The following is an 18,325-nucleotide window of genomic DNA, read 5'->3' as shown; positions in this document are numbered from 1 at the left end:
GTACAACAAACGCTTTACATGACTCCCTGATAAGCCTAGTTGCCCACCCACACTACCACAAGTAGCGCTCTAGACCCATCTATTCCTGCCTCCGCACATCTTTTGGGATCCACTGGAGTCTCTGCAGAGTGTACTCCCTCTCAGTACACCATACAAAGAGCCAGCTGCCTACAGTTAGTGGCTGTTAGATCTTCTCAAGGACACCGCTTTCAGCCGCATCAATCCTGGTATACAAGAAAAGGAAGTGTCTGATCTGATGAAAGCAAGGGGCTGGTGAGCATTATGGCACGTGTATTTGTGTACCCATGGGCTGTTAATCTTTAATTTATAATGTGCTTAGCGTATGTGGTCTTTAAAGAGCACCGCATATCTTTGTAAGTTGATACAACATGCAGTATCCAAATGGAAATGTTTAATCTTTTTGTTTTCCTAACGTCTTAAGTTGTCAGCAGAATGGTGGAAACCTGAAGCATTAACTTCTTCCGGACTAGAAACTGAGATCTTGTTACATTTGAAAAGCTTTGTCATTATCACTAACAACCTGAGTGGGAAGCAGTTTATTACCTTAAGGACGAAATAGGGCTAAGTTGACCCTGGCAGACTTCACACTTGACCTGAATCAGTAATCATGTAAACCATCCCTCTAGCCCTTAAAGTTCTAGCATGTTACAGTATAAAGGCACTCCTAATTCTTGACCCCAGAGTCCAGTTTCCGCTTGGAAAGGATTGGGTTCCAGCGGTCTCACAGTCCCCTACAACTGGCCGTGTTGGTGGGATATAGCCCGTGCATTGCATTGAAAAGATGTACTGCCCTGTGTGGTTTTTCTAAGCTCTTATGTCTTTCTTCTTGTGAGTTCAGACATGTGCATGTGTTTACTGTGCTTTTTGTCAGCCGCTCCTTGCCCTGCTGACATGTCACCCAGGATGAATCCTCATCCTGAGTGATGGTGACAGCAGCAGTGCAAGTAGAGTTCCGGGGCTCAGGTTTGGGGGTTCTTGCCTTCTGGCTCTCGCTTGTAAAGGCCTAGAACGTCCACATGGCTGGGGTGTCTTCCCCTTACTCAAGCGTAGGCATGTTGTGGGTTTTGGAGGTTTTTTGTATGTGTAATCAGGTGATTGGTGATGTCCATTTGTGGCACTGTGTGCACTGGTTGTCCACCACCGCCGGCCAAAACCAGTTTAACCTGTAGGGTGGGGAGGCTTGTTCTGCTCTGTCCCCAACCCAGGGTGTTTGTGCCTTATACTAGGTCGAGGCAGCCCCTGTTACTTAGTGAGAGAATGTCTTGGAAGCCAGGGCTCTCTAGTGGTAGCTGTGGTGAGCAGCCAAGACTTATCTAGGAGTGTGAAGCACTTGTAATACCACAGCAGCCACGCAGCAGCTTATCTCACATGAAAGGAACCACACAGTGTTACAAAAATAAAGGTACTTTATTACAGTAGCACTGAACTAGATTTCTTATAGGCAGTCCCCCAGTTGGAGATAGGTACACACTATATATACACAATACGTATTAGGAAATTAGCATTGGAAAATAACAAGCATTGGCGGTGAACTAGCAGAAAATAGCTAGTACCCTATATGGGATCCAAACCATGTACTAAAATAGTAGACTGCGAAGTTATGTCCCCCACCCAAGGATGTGGAATACTCTGGACCCCACGAGGTAAGTACCTCGATGACCCCCAGTGACCAGGAGAGCAGAGGTAAGTTACCTGGTCTTTTCATAGACTAACCAGGCGACTTGGAAAAGGAAGATTGCAGGACCAGCCCAGTGGAACCCAGAAGAAGGGGACCAGGTCCCGCTCACGCAGGAGTGTGCAGGTGGGGCTGTTGTGTAGCCACTTCCCACCCCTCTGTGGATGCGGATCCAGGTCGATGATGGAAGATGATCCGCTGTGGAGCCCGGGAGTTGCAGAGAGGTCCTTGGAGTTGTGCAGAAGATGTCTCAAGCCAGTCGTGATGGTCTGGAGGACCACCAACAAGCCTTCTGGACAGAAGGGGACCAGCAAGGTCCAGGGGACTCGACCCTTGGAGGGGAGTCCGGGGTGACCCTCAGCAGTCGGGAGAGCCAGCAGAAGCAGTTGCAACCCCCACAGGTAACCCCCTGGCAGCAGGCACAGTACATTGCAGTGAGGCCCAATCAGCAGCAGAGAAGAGACTGTCTTTTCAAGGGTGAGGTGATGGAGGCCGGGTTTACTTCGGGCCTGAAGAACCCTTGGCGCAAGAGTCAACAAGCCCTGGTTGCTGCAAGACTCGCAGTGCATAGGGGCACTGTCCTGCAGGAAGAGGCAAGGGCTCACCGTCTCCTAAGTTGGACAGTAGGTGGAGAGGACCCAGAGGAGCCCTCCTCACCACTACCTGTTAGAGAATCTTCTTGGAGCCGGATGGCAGAAGATCCCAGCAGCCAGATGTCGTTGGCTTAGGTGCCCCCGGATGCAGGAGAATGACTCGTTTACTCCAAGGAAGAGTCCTGCCTGCTTCTTTGGTGGAGATGAAGTCTTGCTGACCTCAGAGGATGCACAGATGTGGAAATGTTGCAATTCTGGAAGGAGCTGGAGAAACAATGTTGCAAAGCGGGGTCCTTTTGGGAGTTGCAGGCTTGTTTGTTTCCTGTGAAGTCCAGCAGCGGTTCCGGTGGCCAGGAGCAGAAGTGGTCAATGCAGAGGAGTCCTGGTGTAGTCTTGCACCCTGAATCTGGGGACCTACCTGCAAGGGAGTCAGTAAATAGCCCTAACAGGGGGCTTGGTCACTCTGCAGGGTGACCACCTATCAGAGGGGTCACTGAAGTCAGTCACCTGTCCTGATAAACCAGATGCTCCCAGGGGCCTCTGCACATCTTGTTTCCCAGATGGCAGAATTAAGTGGCCACCTGGAAGAGCTCTGGGCACCGCCCCCGGGGTGGTGGTGGTTAGGGTAGTGGTCTCTCCCTTTCCTTTGTATGGTTTTGCGCCAGAGCAGGGATCGTGGGACCCTGGACTGGTGCAAACCAGATTATGCAAGGAGGGCACCAAATTGTCTCTTCAAAGCAAGCCGGTGGTGTGGGGAAGCTACGCCTCCCCAGACTTGTAACACATTTTCAAGGGAGAGGGTGTTGCACCCCCTCTCCCACAGGAAATCCTTTGTTCTGCTTTCCTCTGCCTGAGCTGGTCAGGCAGCAGGAGGGCATAAACCTGTCTGAGGGGCTGCAGAAGCGTAAACGTCTCAAACCCTGGCAGACTAGTAGGAGCAATACTGGGAAGTCCTCTAAGGAGCCCCCAGAGTGCATGGGATCATACACCCAATACTGGCATTAGGATTGGAGGATGATTGCGACATGTTTGATTCCAGACATGCCTAGGTTCGGAGTTACCATTATGTAGCTGGACCACAGGTAGTTAGTTAACTGTGGCCAGTACACGGGTAAAATGGCTTCCCCGCACTTCTGAAGTCCAGTGCATTGGAACTGGAGTTCGTAGGGGCACCTCTCCTTATGCAGGAGTGCCCTCACACACAGGGACCTTGCACTTTTCCCTCTGGGCTAGGAAAGCCTACTAAAGGGTGACTTACAGTGACCTGGTGCAGTGACCAGCAGTGAAAGGGTGCCTGCACCTTTTCCAACAGGCTGCAATGGCAGGCCTGCAGACAGAGTTTGCATGGGTGGCATGATACATGCCACAGTCCATGGGTGACCCCTGGTATATCAATGTCCTGGGTACCTAAGTACCATATACTAAGGACTTACAGGGTACGCCAGTACGCCAGTTGTGAGATGTAAAGGATACCAAAGCAACCAAATGTAAGGAGAGAGCACAATCACTGGGGTCGTGGTTCGCAGGATCCCACTGAAAACAGTCTAAACACACTGATAAACAGGTAAGAAGTGGAGCAACCATGCCAGAAAGAGTGACTTTCCTACAGGTGCTACTTTGCATGATGTTAGTGTAGCACTTCTTTGACTTTAATAGGAAACCTGATGGGACCCCAGTCGGCCGCTGTGCAGACCAACATGTTAACAGAGTCCATAGACTACATATCCTATGAATGTAGTTTTGGATTTCTATCCTGGCCATGGAAGGGTGGCAGCTCCTTTTTTGGGGGGTGGAGGGGTATAGTAATTTTATGGAATCCTTTAACTTACCTGTAAATAAGTCCTGTTCTTATTCAGAGAAGCAGCGCCAGCTAGACCTGAAGTGACCCCAGTCAGTCGTTGCGCAGGCCAACATGTTAACAAAGTCCATAGACTATTTACTCCTGTTCTTATTCAGAGAAGCAGCGGCAGCAAGTCATTGAGAGGGTATGTTATTAAAACTTCTGCTGTATTGCTGCCACCTCCTAGAGTCACTTTGGCTGCTTGTCCTCTTTCCTGAGAGACAAGCTTTTTGATTCTCCAGTTGAAGTGCAGCAGTATGTGGCCTAGTGACATCAGTGGTAAGAGTCCTCGCACAGGGTAGCTACCCACTGCCCCAGGACCCAAAGAAAAGGCCAAATGGACACCTGTCAACTAGAACAACACCATCGAAATCATGAACAACATCATCCGGCTCTCCATCTGACCCCTGCCCTCACCACATCCTCAACAAAGCAAGCTCCATCATCGCACCCCAACTACGGAAGATCAGCAGCAGCTCCTTCAAGTCTGCCACCTTCCCGGAGAGCTGGAAACACGCCAAGATCAACTCCCTCTTCAAAAAACCCAAGGCAGACCCAAAACACTTCAAGAACTTCCGGCCCATCTCCCTGCCCCCCTTCCCGGCAAAAGTCAACGTCTACTTGGCTCCGCTCGCTAACATCACCCAATCCCACAACCTCAACATCATCTCGTACGCCAGCGACACCCAGCTGATCCTCTCCCTCACCAAGGACTCCGCCAAGACCAACCTCCATGAAGGAATGAAGGCCATCTGTGAATGGATGAAGAGCAGCTGCCTCAAACTCAATTCCGACAAGACAGAAGTCCTCATCTTCGGCTCCACCCCCTCCATATGGGATGACTCCTGGTGGTCTGCCACTCTCGGAGCCGCCCCAACTCCCACCGACCACTCACGCAACCTAGAATTAATTTTGGACTCCTCATTATCCATGATCCAGCAAGTCAACACCATCGCCTCCTCCTACTTCAACACCCTCCGCATGCTCCGAAAGATCTACAAATGAATACCCACCGAAACTAGAAGAACAGTCACCCAAGCCCTCGTAAGCATCAAACTGGACTACGGCAATGCCCTCTACACAGGAACCACAGGCAAACTCCAGAAGAGGCTACAACGCATCCATAACGCCTCCTCACGCCTCATCCTGGACATCCACTGCCACACCACAGACCACCTGAGAAACCTGCACTGGCTCCCAGTCAACAAGAGAATCACCTTCAAACTCCTCACCCACGCTCACAAAGCACTGCACAATACCGGACCAGAATACCTCAACAGACGGCTCTACTTCTACACCCCGACCCGGCATCTCCGCCGACCTCGCCCTTGCAACTGTCCCACGCGTCCATAGAACTACAACCGGCGGTAGATTATTCTTGCACCTCGCCGCCAAAATGTGGCGCACACTTTCCACCCACCAGCGCCAGACCAAAGACCTCCTTACCTTCAGGAAACTTCTCAAGACCTGGCTGTTCCAGCAGTAGCAGCACACCCCCATCATCCCCTCCACCCGTCAGCGCCTTGAGATCCTCAGAGATGAGTAGTGCGCTTCACAAATTCTTGATTGATTGAAATATAGGTAATTTGCAATCCATGACTCCCACTCTACCCCTTTCCTTCATCCCATCTTCATGATTTTTTTTTTTTTATTGTTATTTTTTTAACCAGTTTAACTGTATGTTTGAAGGCATGTGTGGCTATAGGTACACATGCTCTGCATAGTCCTGCTGTCTAGTGTTTGGTTCAGAGTGTTGCAAGTTGTTTTTCTTCGAAGAAGCATTTTCGAGTCACAGGATCGAGGGACTCCTCCTCGGCGATACTGTGCCTGGGCATCGACTTGCTTATATTGTTTTTCTCCGCTCCTTCTTCCCCTGACTCTGGTTTCAAAACCCTTCTTTCTGTCTTTTGCTCCATCTACGGTATTCTTTTTGATCCCAGTTTCGTACATTCCTGCGCTTGTCTCACTCTGTCTGTCCGAGAACTCGCTGCACGCCCATCGGGGGCGCCCTCGCCCGTTCGGGAAACCTCAGCCTATGGCACTGACCACTAAGCTGCCCTGATGGGATGGGTGCAGTTTCGATTCTCTTCTCGGTGCCACACAATTCCTGCACACCAAACAACATCTTGTGTGTAACCTACCATCAAGAAGCCAACTGTGACACCTGCAGATCTTTCAAATCAAAAATGACCACTTGGGACCGAAGAGCTCATTAACTCGCGATGCTGCACAACGCTCCGGAAGACACTCCAGGCATCTATGGGGAGGAGCACACCCAGAGGTACCGGAACAGCAGGAGACCTTTTCCATCCAGGACTCTGACGTTCAGTCGGACATCGAAAGCCATGAGGTGACATCGGCACAACCCATGAGTACCATGGTTCCTCCTGCCCTCCTCTAAGACTTCCAATGAGGTTGCCGGACCGCCACTGCTGGTTCTGTAAAACCGGCTCGGATGTCCCGCCCTTCGACTCAGCACCGAAAACTGCCAAGGCCATCATCTTCAGCATCGACCTCAGCATCTTCAGTCCGAAATAATGTCACTACTTCCATCTGACCTTTGGCACAAACCACTTAAGCACCGAGCCAAACAAGCTCCACCTCTGCTTTGGCTCAGACAAAAGGACACCGATCTAATACTTTGGTGTCGAAAACCAGAGTTTCCACATCTTCAGAGCTGAAAGACTGTAGTCGGTCTTCGGCCACACCATTTTCCATTTAATCAATTTTGTAGACCATGGATGGTTGTCAGTGGCATCTCCACATCCAGGAGTGTACAGGGTGCATTACTGGTTTAACCTCCCATTCTTCAAGATGAAACTGTCCTTTCAGGAGGCTCTGGATACTTTACCACCTCCAAAGAAGGTTGAGGACACGGTTACCACCACTATTCACAAGCCTTTTCCTCCTCCTCCTCCTAGAAAACGTTCTTCACCAGCACCAATTCAGAGTCTCTTGCCGTTTTGGAGAACTGCATTACAAGACCGGATACTACCATTGTGCATATTGGTAGCCCTCTAGCACCACATCCGACAGACAGGAATGCTTTGCAAATGTAGAAGAATTAGACCACTCAGCGGCCTTCAGGATATCCTCCAATCTTCCTTCCAGAAGGACTGGCTAGCCATAGCGCCCCTCGTAGAATGATCTTGAAACGTCTGTAAATCAACACCAGCTAATTGCAAAATACATTTCACCCATCTTGCTGCTGTTGCACTTGTAACTGCATGAAATAGTTTCACAAAGGAAATCAAAGGTTGATCAGGATGAAACTCATCCTGGATTCATATTCCTTAATGTAGTTTACATCCACAATTTTGAGCAAGAATCACATTTCGGGTAAAATATGGAGTCTGACATTATTTTAGTTATTTTAAGAATCTTGAAAGTTACTCCTAAGACATAGTAAACTTTGTTACTTACCTCCAAAGCCTGAACATCTGAGACTCGATGACGGGAGATTAAACACAAATAGCTATTACCGGGCCAAGAGGAAAACATACTTAAAAATGTACATCCCAGAGGGTCTCATACCTAGCTTAAAGGGGGTCTCCTCAAGCTTATACTCTCAAGTACTCTACAGACCATTGCATTCTTTCCCATGCTACTGCCGTTGACTAGATTGTATCCTGCACAAGCTGCAGACCTGTAACAATTTAACGTCCTGTTGCAAAGGCCTCTTTCAAAATGTTCTACTGAAAATTCACCACCTCAGCTATAGGAGCCTCCACAGGATTGAATGTACCCATGTCTTCCATATTGTTTTATACCTGTAACGTGTTCTGGAGCCCAGGGCTCCTCAGAGTTCCTCAGCTCTTCCTGAAAGACCTGACTTCTTTTTAGTACTTCTGATTTTTTTCCAGGCAAGAAGGCTCAAAGTCCCTGACAGAACCAGAGGATGCTCCTTGCTCCTCTCTGTCTACGCCTGGAAATGTGATCCTCTCAAAAGATCCTCTCCGACAGGAAGGAAAAACTAAATGTTGCAAGCTGAATCCAAGGTAATTGGAAACCATGCCTGTGACACCCAAAAGGAAGTTATGAGTGATGGAACATTCATCTTGTCTCACCTTCTGCAGGACTCTCTGGATCATTGCGAATGGCGGGAACGGTTAAGCGTCGGACCCCTTCCTAGTCTGAAGAAATGCCTTCACCGCAAGAGCACCCGGGTCTGGCACCCAACTGTAGTACCTCCTGGGTTGAAATGTCAGCCTGATCTCAACGAGCTCTAAATCTAGTTGGCCCCAAAACTGACCGTTTGCTCAAAAAGGCTTTGTCCAGCTTCCAGTTGCTAAAATCCTTTGGAATCTTTGAATATCAGTCTGATGATTAATGTGCCTTCCCAGGCAAGTACTCTGCCTTCAAGGTGATGCGATGTTCCAAGCAACACAGCCAAATGTTCTTGGCTAAGACTGACAGGTCTGAAGATCTCGTCCCTCCTAAACAATTTATATATGCTACTGCAGAAACATGTCCATCTTAAACAAAACTGCTCTGCCTTGTAAACCATGTTTGCAACTCATAAGAGCATAGAGACCTGCAGTCAACTCGGAATAGTTTGTGATGCGATTTCTCTGTGTGCGACCACAATTCCCCAGTGTCTTAAAGGCTTGCGTCTGACTCTGTAATGAATTCTGGGGAGCATCCAAAGATCCCTCTTGCATTCCAAGCGTTAAGATTCTCCAGCCACCATTTTAGCTCTAGCTTGCCTTTCTGATCTCGAGTTACATTGTCTCCATACCACAAACTTGCCCAAAGGGCCCTCACATTTATTCTCTGCAGTGCCTGATAATGTAAAGATCGTCTGCGTGGAAGAAGACAGACCGAAGACCCAGGTGTCTGGCTAATTCCCTCAGATACAGACTCTTGCTTCAGCACATACCTTAATCTCCTTTTGAATATGTTGATCTTTACAGGCGAACGAAGAACCAAATTCACAGTATCTATTGTGAAGCCCAAGAATTCCAGAGACCGGGAGGGGGGTGTAAGAATTGATTTTTTTTCCCCATTTACTATGATGCCTAAACTATCTAGAAGGGACATAACCTTGTCCAAATCCTTCAAAATTTGTCTTTGGCATTGAGACATGATTATGATGTCATCCAAGTAGACTTGTGTATACCCCGATCTCTGAGGTAGGAAGCTACAGCTCTCGTCACTTTTTTGTAAAACACCACAGGGCCAACATGAGACCAAAGGGGAGTGCGTGGAATTGATCAATGGCCCTACCAGGAAAATTGAAGGTAACATTGACACTCCCTGGCCATTGGGATGGTAAAGTAAGCATCTTTCAGGTCCAATTTTACAAACCAATCCTCCTCTAGTAACATATCCCTTAAGAGATGGATACCCTCCATCTTGAAATGTCTGTATACAAGGAACCTGTTCAGATCTCGTAAGCTTATTATGGGCTCCACCCCTTGTCTTTCATTTCCACCAAGAAAAGTGCGCTTACGAAACGTGGATTAAAGGAACCTCTGTAACAGCGCCTTTTGGCAACACACTTTGTACCTCTTCTTCCACCACTCTTTGCTGATCGGTGGATGAAGCTAATTCTCTTGGAAGCTTCTTGAAAGGGTTCCGTCAGGAAATCTGCCTTGAAACCCTGGTCGGTCTCTAATACCTAGAGTCTTGTGGTATAGCCTCCCATGCGTGGTTCATGGCCTGAGGCGACCTCCTACTCTTCCCAGGAAAGAATTCCGTGAACTCACTGTCCCCACCCTGGAAATCGGTTGAGCCTTGTCCATGCAAATGATTCCCTCTGGCACGATGCAGACGTCCTCCTTCAGGAAAGAAGGTCTTGGATCCCCTGCTAAAGTTTATGAAGTGGGACCTCTGGGAGCCTCAGTCAGCAGAAAGTCCCCTTCTGCTGGCCCAACCCAAACTACCCGGGCTGAGGACCCTGCGCATGTTCGCTTGGGCTTTGACGAAGACAGTAAAGGTAGCTACATACTTGCCCATTGTTTTAATCGTGTCTCTCCAAAGAGGGATTTTCAGAAGGTTCTCTCTTACCCAGATCACCAAGTTTGGGATTAATTCTCATGAAAACCTCTCTATGCCTTTTTAGCATTCAGGCCAGCATTGGCAGTCCCAAGGAGGACTAAAGCTGTGACTCCAACCTCTGAGGAGGTTAATATCTAAAGGGAGTTCATTAACATGAGCCTGTTCAACCATGTCAATGATCCTTGCTAGGGGTACCAAAACATCAAGGAGGTGTTCCTGGCAAACCTTAAGGGATCACTCGAGCCCCTTTCTTGGATCACTACCTAGCTTAAAGAGGAAGATGATGAACTCCGGGTCTAGGTTAGGGGCTGGGCACACCTCATGAATTGCAGGCCTTGGAAATTCAGTCTTTAGAATATTACTTGCCTCTTTGTTAAGTGGGTTCCTAATCCATTGTTTGAGAGAATTTGCCCAGATGGTCATGTAGCCACCATTCAACACTTCTGGGGGTGTCTGATGTTGTGTGGGGAGAACATTTCTTGCCCCAATGGGTCCTTACTACTCCCTTGGAGAGATTCATCCTCGTTTGAGGAGATAATATTCGAAGTCCCCTTGGGGTAAGGTCTAATATGTATTCGTCAGGGAATCTTCGCTCCATTGCGCGTCCTCTCCCAAGTACATCCCTTGAATGCCGCTGTGGGCACCTGAATCTGACGTGTCACATCACACACCTTTCATATTTCTGTCGCATAGGACACCCATTCATTTCAAGGTACTTAGACCTCCCAATCTTTTCGAGGTGATTGGACCTCCCTTTTTTATTTTTTATTTTTTTGAGGTGCTAGGACCTCCCACATTTTTAGGGGATATAGGCCCTCTCTCAATATGTATTTATGTTCTCCTTCTGTTACCTCCTTTATTTCCGTACTCGGAGTCTCCTCCTGAGATGGACCTGCAATCTAGTTCAATATCTGAACTAACTAATATTTTTTTTGGCCATGACCTGAACAAGGGTCTCGCATACGCAGTTATGCATGTCTTGCTGAAGCAATTTTCTTATTAATTCCACATTCACCTTGAACTGCGAAGTCTCAGGGCTCTTTCTCCTGATCAAACATTAATAAGGTGATGAGTGGAAGTTCTTCCGGATGAGTAAATATTAAAGGGAGAGTCTTAATAATAATAATACTTAAGCGGAGAGTTTTATAATTGTTAAGAATAATATATGAATATGAATACTGTAGGAAGCTGGCCTGGTGTGTGGTGGGTACCTGTGGTACTTAAACCTTATACCAGGTCCAGGTATCCCCTTTTAGTGAAGTGTAGGCAGTATCTAGAAGCCAGGCTCTCTAGAGGTAGCTGTGGATGAGCAGCCAAGGCTTATCTAGGAGACATGCAAAGCTCATGCAAAACCACTGTTGTCACACAGCACTTACACACATGAAAGAAAACACTCAGTGTTACAAAAATAAAGGTACTTTATTTTTGGAACACAATACCACAAGGTACTAGAAGGGCAACCCTCCAAAAGGAGTTAAGTAGTACCCTAATTATATACACTAATAAACAGTAATAGACATAGAAAAGGTTAGAAAACAGTGCAAATGTGGATACCTATAGTGACCCTAGGGGGAGCCCAAACCATTTACTAAAAAAATGGAATGCGAACACAGGGCCCCCACCTAGGTAAGTGGAATGTGTAGAGGGGAGCTGGGGGTACAAGAAAACCACAAAGGTAAGTAACACAGTACCAACCAGCGATTAGGAAAGCAGGAGCAAATAACTGGCTTTTCCCCAAACCACCCAAAACGAAGAAAAAGAAGAAAATACACCCAGACAAGACTGCAAGGAACCAGCATTGGATTCCTGAAGAAGAAGACCTGTGGAGAGAGGGGACCAAGTCCAAGAGTCACAGTGGAGTCCAGGAGGAGTAGGAGCTACTACCCACCCAGCTGTGGATGCAAGAGTTGGTCGAGGGTGATGAAGAACAGGTCAGCACTGCAGCGCAGGAGCCGGCGAAGAGTTCCTGATGGATGCAGATGATGTCCCATGCTGGAGTGACGATTGGAGGCGGGTGTCGGTCCAGGAATTCCACCAACAAGCCTTGGCAAAGTCAAACTTGTGGCAATGCTTTATGGATGACTTGGTCAGGGATATTTTCTTCCTCTCCTCATTTCATTTCTGGTTTAACGGATAAGGCTGACATCTCTCAACATGATCCTTCTAGCTCCCACATGGGCATGGCAGCCCTGATTCACCACACTACTGGACCTCTCAATAGTCCCCCATGAGAAGCCAGACCTGCTCACTCAAAACCAAAGTCTGGTCAGACACCCCAACCCCCATTCTCTCAACCTTGCGTTATGGCTCCTGAGATCATAGAGTCTGGTTACTTGGATTTGCCTGCAGAATGAATAGGCATTCTCAGAGAAGCTCATAAACCCACTACTAGAGCACGTTATGCTGCAAAGTGGAAACGCTTTGTTTGCTAGTGTCAACCCAAACACTTTAATCCCATTAAAGCTACTGTCCAAGACATTGTCTGCTACTTGCTTCATCTAGAAAAAGCTAATTTCGATTTTACCTCACAGCCATAGCGGCGTATTTACAAAACAGACAACATACATCCCCGCATGTAGTGCTGTAGATTCACATGCACTCACCTTCCTCCCCGGAGGCTGTGGCTGTAGCAGTATCTCAGAGTATCCCCTTTTCCTGCATGGACAACTCTTATCACCATCTCCAGCCATGGTTCACCACTGCACTGGAGCTCTAGCCTATCACTTCGTGTCACACTCCCAATGGGGTCGATGCCCATGTGCCTTATCACCAGGAGGAGGCGTCACTGTACCTTGTGACTTGAAAGACCTCTTCAAATAGAAAACTTGCTCACATCTGGGCCCAATGCTAGATGGAAGGAGTATGCACCACATGTGAATCTACAGCACTACCTGCCATATACAGATGTCTACAGGGTAAGTAACATTTTACCTTTGGGTCCTGCTCTTGGATAGATTCTTTGCTTCACAATAGATCAAACTTTGTTTCACTAGTCCCTTTTCAATCTGAGACTTTCCCCTGGGGTGTTGCACAGGAGTCACCCTTGAGCCCTGCATTCTTTATTATATACATCACTGCAAAAACTGAACAATATTATTCGAGCTGCTATTGATAACACTCAGATTATCATTTCTCTCAACCTGAATGCAGTGCTGGGTCGCTTCTTGGCTTTTGTGCAGTCAGCGTCTTGAAGCTTAGCTCAGAGAAAATTAAAATTATACTGTTTCTTCCATCTGGTGCTCAAAATGTGGCCTAAAGACCTTGGAGCTCTTCCCTCTTCGACGCGCTGTGCACAAAATCTGGGTGTGTTTGTTGATTCAGGCCTGTTTTTCTCAGCACACATCACATCTGTATGTTCTAGGTGTTTTGTGCTCCTTTGAGCTGTTCGTAATACCCTCCCCTGTCTACCTGTGCCTTCATAAAAGACCACGGTCCAATCTTTTATCTCCTCTCACCTTGACTGTACTAATGCTCTCCACTTAGGACTGCCTGGCTGTCTTTTGGGCATATTACCAATCATGCGGAATGCTGAAGCATGTTTAATCTTCACTCTCTCGTAGGACATCGGTTAAATCCCTGCTTGGTAGCTCACCTCATCAAGCCTTTGCTGCTGCTGAATGGGAGCTTGTCACAGCATCACACTCCGCAGCACGCCCCCTTCTCCGCTTAATCCCGCAGTGGCGATGATGCGTAATTCATCTCATCCAGCCTCTGCTGTCTGTGTGTATCACTTCGGACTAGCAGTTCACCTAACTTCCTCCCTACTCCCGATTGGTAGCTCAACATATCTTTGTGACCTTGCTTGTGATTGGTAGCTCAGTGCTTCTCCCATTTTTGCTCCCTACAGCGGCAGCGACAGTGTGGATTATGATGATTCCAGCTCGTCCTACTCCTCGCTTGGGGACTTCGTCAGTGAAATGATGAAATGTGACATCAATGGAGATACGCCCAGTGAGTAAACTGCTCTATTCTGTAAAGTATAGACCTTACCAGTGACTTTTGAGGATGCAAGATGCATGTGGCGGTGACTGCCCTGCTCTCTTGTAGGTGTGCGTGTGAGCTCGCAGAGCTATAAAGAGTTTCCATGGCTGCAACTCCTAGGAAATGAACATGTAAATGGATTCCCAGAATTCTGCTGGACTTTGAACACTACAAGCTTTTAGACCTATTGTGTGTAAACGCTGAACACACTTAGAGACTTGAATGTTAGGGGCTGTGTGATGTTTGAGACACGCTGACTTGTGATGATCAGATAGGTGCTTATCCGTGAAGGTATGCAGTTTGGAGACTGGAAAAAACCCACCAATTCTCTTAGAGAGCGAAATTGGTGAGAGTCAGGATCCCAAAGTGTAAGCTGATGGGGCAGTCCATGACGTCTGGTGTCTGACTGGCACAAATGCAGCCTCAAGCACCTGTCGACTGACAGAATTAGTTTGCACCATAGTGTCCCAAGACAGGCACAAACATGCATGCGGAACTGACAAGATCTTTACTGCAAACTGTGAGTGTTCATTAAAAATATGTTATGGTCAGTCTTTGTTAGGTGAGGTTTTAAAATAAGTGTGTTTCGATCTTTTTTTTTTCTTAGCCACAGAATACTTTTACCCTGTTTTCTTGTATCCTATTTTCTGTCTTCCTTACCTAATTCTCTTACTTTTTCATTGTTTTGCAATGTTTTCATGGTGATTTTGTCTACTGGTTGAATTTACATTTGAATGCTTTGTACAACTGAGATAAATTGGAATTATTTTAATTTATCACTTAATTCATTTACCAACCGGTGTTCTCATACTGTTGTGATCCAAGTCCTTTCAGAGGCTGCTGGTCGGTGCAGCAAAGCAACCATGCACTATACCACTCGAGGGCCTGATTTAAGGTTTGATGGACAGGTGACTCCATTGCAAATGTGATAGATATTCTGTCCGCTGGATTACGATTCCCTTAGGATATAACTGGATCGTAATACGGCGGACGGGATATCAGTCATGTTTGTGATGGACTACTTGTTCACCAAACTCTCAATCAGGCCCTTAGTCTTTCCAGCCTCTCCTCTCCTTGAGAACTCACTCAGAAGTCTCTATTGGTTTCCTACTTCTTTCCAACCCTCGGAATGGAAAGAGGCCCTTGGTGGTGAGACCTAATATTGAGAGGCATTTAATGTCAAGAAGAGGACACAATGTAAATTGAAGGCCGAGGCAAACCCCTGTGAAATCCACTTTGCGTGACACCCTTGGCCTCTTTAAGTCCATGGGGTGAACCTCTACGTCCCACGATTCCAGAGTGTAGGGACAGACTAGGATGTCGCACAAGGTCAGAATATCAGAGGAGGCTGGATATGCAACAACATAAGACTGTCTAAGTTACATTAGGACAGGAGTGCAGTCCGAAAGCACCTGAAGTTCCATTACAGGCAGTAACAGTAGCCACGTTTGAGTCCCGGTGATCCATGACACCACGTGGACCACATTCTTGGCAAATTGATGATGAATGCTGCATGGGTCCTTGCTGTACAGATATCTCTACAGTCTTTGGATTAATGGATACTTACGCCATCATGAGGGTGTGTTCCATGAAGGCTAAGAAGGACATCCATGTTCTTTGGTTGGGGGGGAGGGGGAGGGACCTACCATGTCCAACAGCAGAATAATACAGACTGGCAACCTCGTTTTATGACCTTAAGTCTGTCCAATCCGGAGGCGAAATTGAGATCCACTTCCCCCTTTGTGAGACTTCCACTGAGGGATTTTGTACCTCATGTTTGTATAAGGGAATCCTCAAGCCCTCAGATAGCGCAATAGCAAATGGCACACTTTCTATACATGGCATCTGCAAAAAATGGTTCATGGCCAATGGAACTCACAATTTCGAACACAATCTGTGTCAGCAATCAAGTGAACAGTACATGCAAAAAAGGGAGAAAAAAAATTACAACTTTCGCCATGAGTGATTATCAATTGATAGCCTTAACTCAACATACGATTGAGCCCTCATTGAATTAACTGCCCTCTTACCCTTGGGGTTCAAAGTCCTATCGTTTGCGAGGAGTCATCTGGAAAAGCTGGAGTGCTCATGACTGCGTAGGTCAGGCTGTTGGGGGAAGACCACTAGATAAGAATGACATCAAGGGGCCCTATATATACTCAAAGTTTTGAAAACTGTCTCTAAAGATATCCATTGTTAGTGCCTGCCACAGTCTAGGTGCCATTTGAGTCATTGAATGGGCCCTCAGATTTTTCAAGGCTGCCACCAAGGCCATTTTAACAGCTCCCAGGCACAACCAAAGGATCGCTTTGTAACTCGATGTTTGATGTCTGAGAGAATCTCTTTATCCCAGGATAGCAAATCCTGGGGAAGTCCGTATGGGATATCCTAGTATCTCTTTGATTTGGGCTAAGATTACTGACCAATATGGACGGATCACTGGGCAATCCCACCAAATATGCCAGAAATCGCCCAGTAGTCCACATCCCCTCCAACAGATCTCGGAGGTGTTAGGGAAGATTTTCTTGAGTTTTGTGGGGATAAGTTTCAGTCATATACGGTTATAATGGGCTTCCCTCAGACCCGTGGAATCGTTATACTGCGGAATGTCTTGCCTCAGTTGACTTCATTGGTCTTCTGTAATTGGCTTGTCCAGTTGGTCGTACCAGAAATCTATATCATGGGGTGGATTGTGAGGGACTGCCTCCAGTAAGAGTTTATAAAGGTGGGAAATTGCCCCTTTCGAGTCTGCCTGGTTTCTCACAAACCTTTCAATAGCTTAAAGATCCCTCGTAGCTGCCTCATTATTCTCAGATTGGAGAACCCAGTGACGTAACTGTATGTAATATCACTCCGATGGAGGCAACCCAAAGTGCCTTTGACAATTTCCAAAAGTAAGTATGCTCCCCCTCCACCCCCCAACCCCCTATGAAACAAATCAGATATCATAAGACACCCTCCTGATCTCCACCTCTCAAGTGGCCCCTGGGAAGTCTAGGTTGAAATGGACCCAGGTTCCTAATTTATTGACACTGTCCCAGATGTCAAGGGTCATTTTTGTGGGAGTGCTCAAATATGAATTAATAGGTCTATTGGTTTTGGGTTTCCAGATCGGGTCCCAGATATAGCAGTCCGTGACAGAGCGGTTCATATGAAGCCAGTCTTTGTCTGATTCAGAAAGGGACCACGCCGTAATCACCCGTATTTGTGCTGCCTTGTAGTACAGAGAAAAGTCAGGGAGGGCAAATCCACCTGCTGATCTAGGAAGTCTGAGCACCTTGTATGGGAGTCAGGCTCTTCCATTTTGCCAAATGAATTGAATCAGGAGGGTTTGCAGTGTGGTGAAGAAACTACCCTCTGTCCAGATAGGGAGTCCCTAAAATAGGTACCAGAATCCTGGCAGAACCGTCATCTTGATAGCGTGAATGCGCCCTTAAAGTTAATCTTTTGCCGTTAGTGCATTTTTTAAAAGAGGCTGCGTTCAAGACTTCAGTCAGTGTGGGTCAGTCTGCCACTGAGGTAGTGTTGAAATATGAAAAAAAAGTATCTTACCAGTAACTACAGTTTGTACTTTTGGTATCTTACATTGATTGGCATGCTTGAATAATTCCCTTTGTGGCAAGAGAAAAGGTTCTGGAGCACTGCCCGTCCCAATGGTGACTCCTTTCTGGTCCGACTGACTGTTTGTGAAGGTCTGCATCATTCTCCCTGGCACTGCCTTGCAGATTTCTTTGAGAGAATCCAGCAACTAGAGCAGTGGTAACAGCCATACCTCTGTAGGAATGGGCTTCTAGCAGTCCCTTCAGTTCTCGTATTCATCTTAGTACGACCTAATGTGATACTGTAAGCAATCCACCTAACTAAGGATTGCTTAGAATTGGATAAAGGTTTAGCTTTGTTTAAAGTGAGTGTAATTAACAGAGGTCCCTAGTGTTGTTTTTAATTTATAAACAGTTTTAGGTATCTCCGAATGTCTAGGGAGTGTTTTTGTGCTCCAGTGGCATGGTGCAAAAAGAATGTTGGTAATGAAGCTTTTAGTCTGATGAAATGACGGAGGCACTTCAGGGATCCAGCTGGGATTTTTGGCTAAAGAACAGTAGTCTTTAATGAACACTGTTTGGTTCCTCTATCACTCACACTACTGAATGTTGTACTAGATCTGCCGTGACAGTAGAGCAGGTCGGAAACTCGCATCATCTCCTCGTAGATCTGCCG

General features: G+C 47.0%; 1 protein-coding gene across 14 annotated transcripts in view; it reads left to right on the top strand.

Annotated features, from left to right (window-relative positions):
- Positions 1-18,325, top strand: part of MADD (MAP kinase activating death domain) — a 639,440-nt gene that overhangs the window by 192,819 nt on the left and 428,296 nt on the right. For all 14 annotated transcript variants that reach the window (XM_069221634.1, XM_069221639.1, XM_069221632.1 and 11 more), the window contains one exon: positions 13,977-14,080. In XM_069221634.1, coding sequence (XP_069077735.1) covers positions 13,977-14,080 — 104 coding nt within the window. The remainder of the gene's footprint in view (positions 1-13,976; positions 14,081-18,325) is intronic.

This window comes from Pleurodeles waltl, chromosome 3_1 (assembly GCF_031143425.1).
Source record: "Pleurodeles waltl isolate 20211129_DDA chromosome 3_1, aPleWal1.hap1.20221129, whole genome shotgun sequence".
Taxonomy (NCBI): Eukaryota; Metazoa; Chordata; class Amphibia; order Caudata; family Salamandridae; genus Pleurodeles; species Pleurodeles waltl.
Note: the sequence above shows the minus strand (reverse complement) of the source record. Positions and strands in the feature narration are given on the sequence as shown.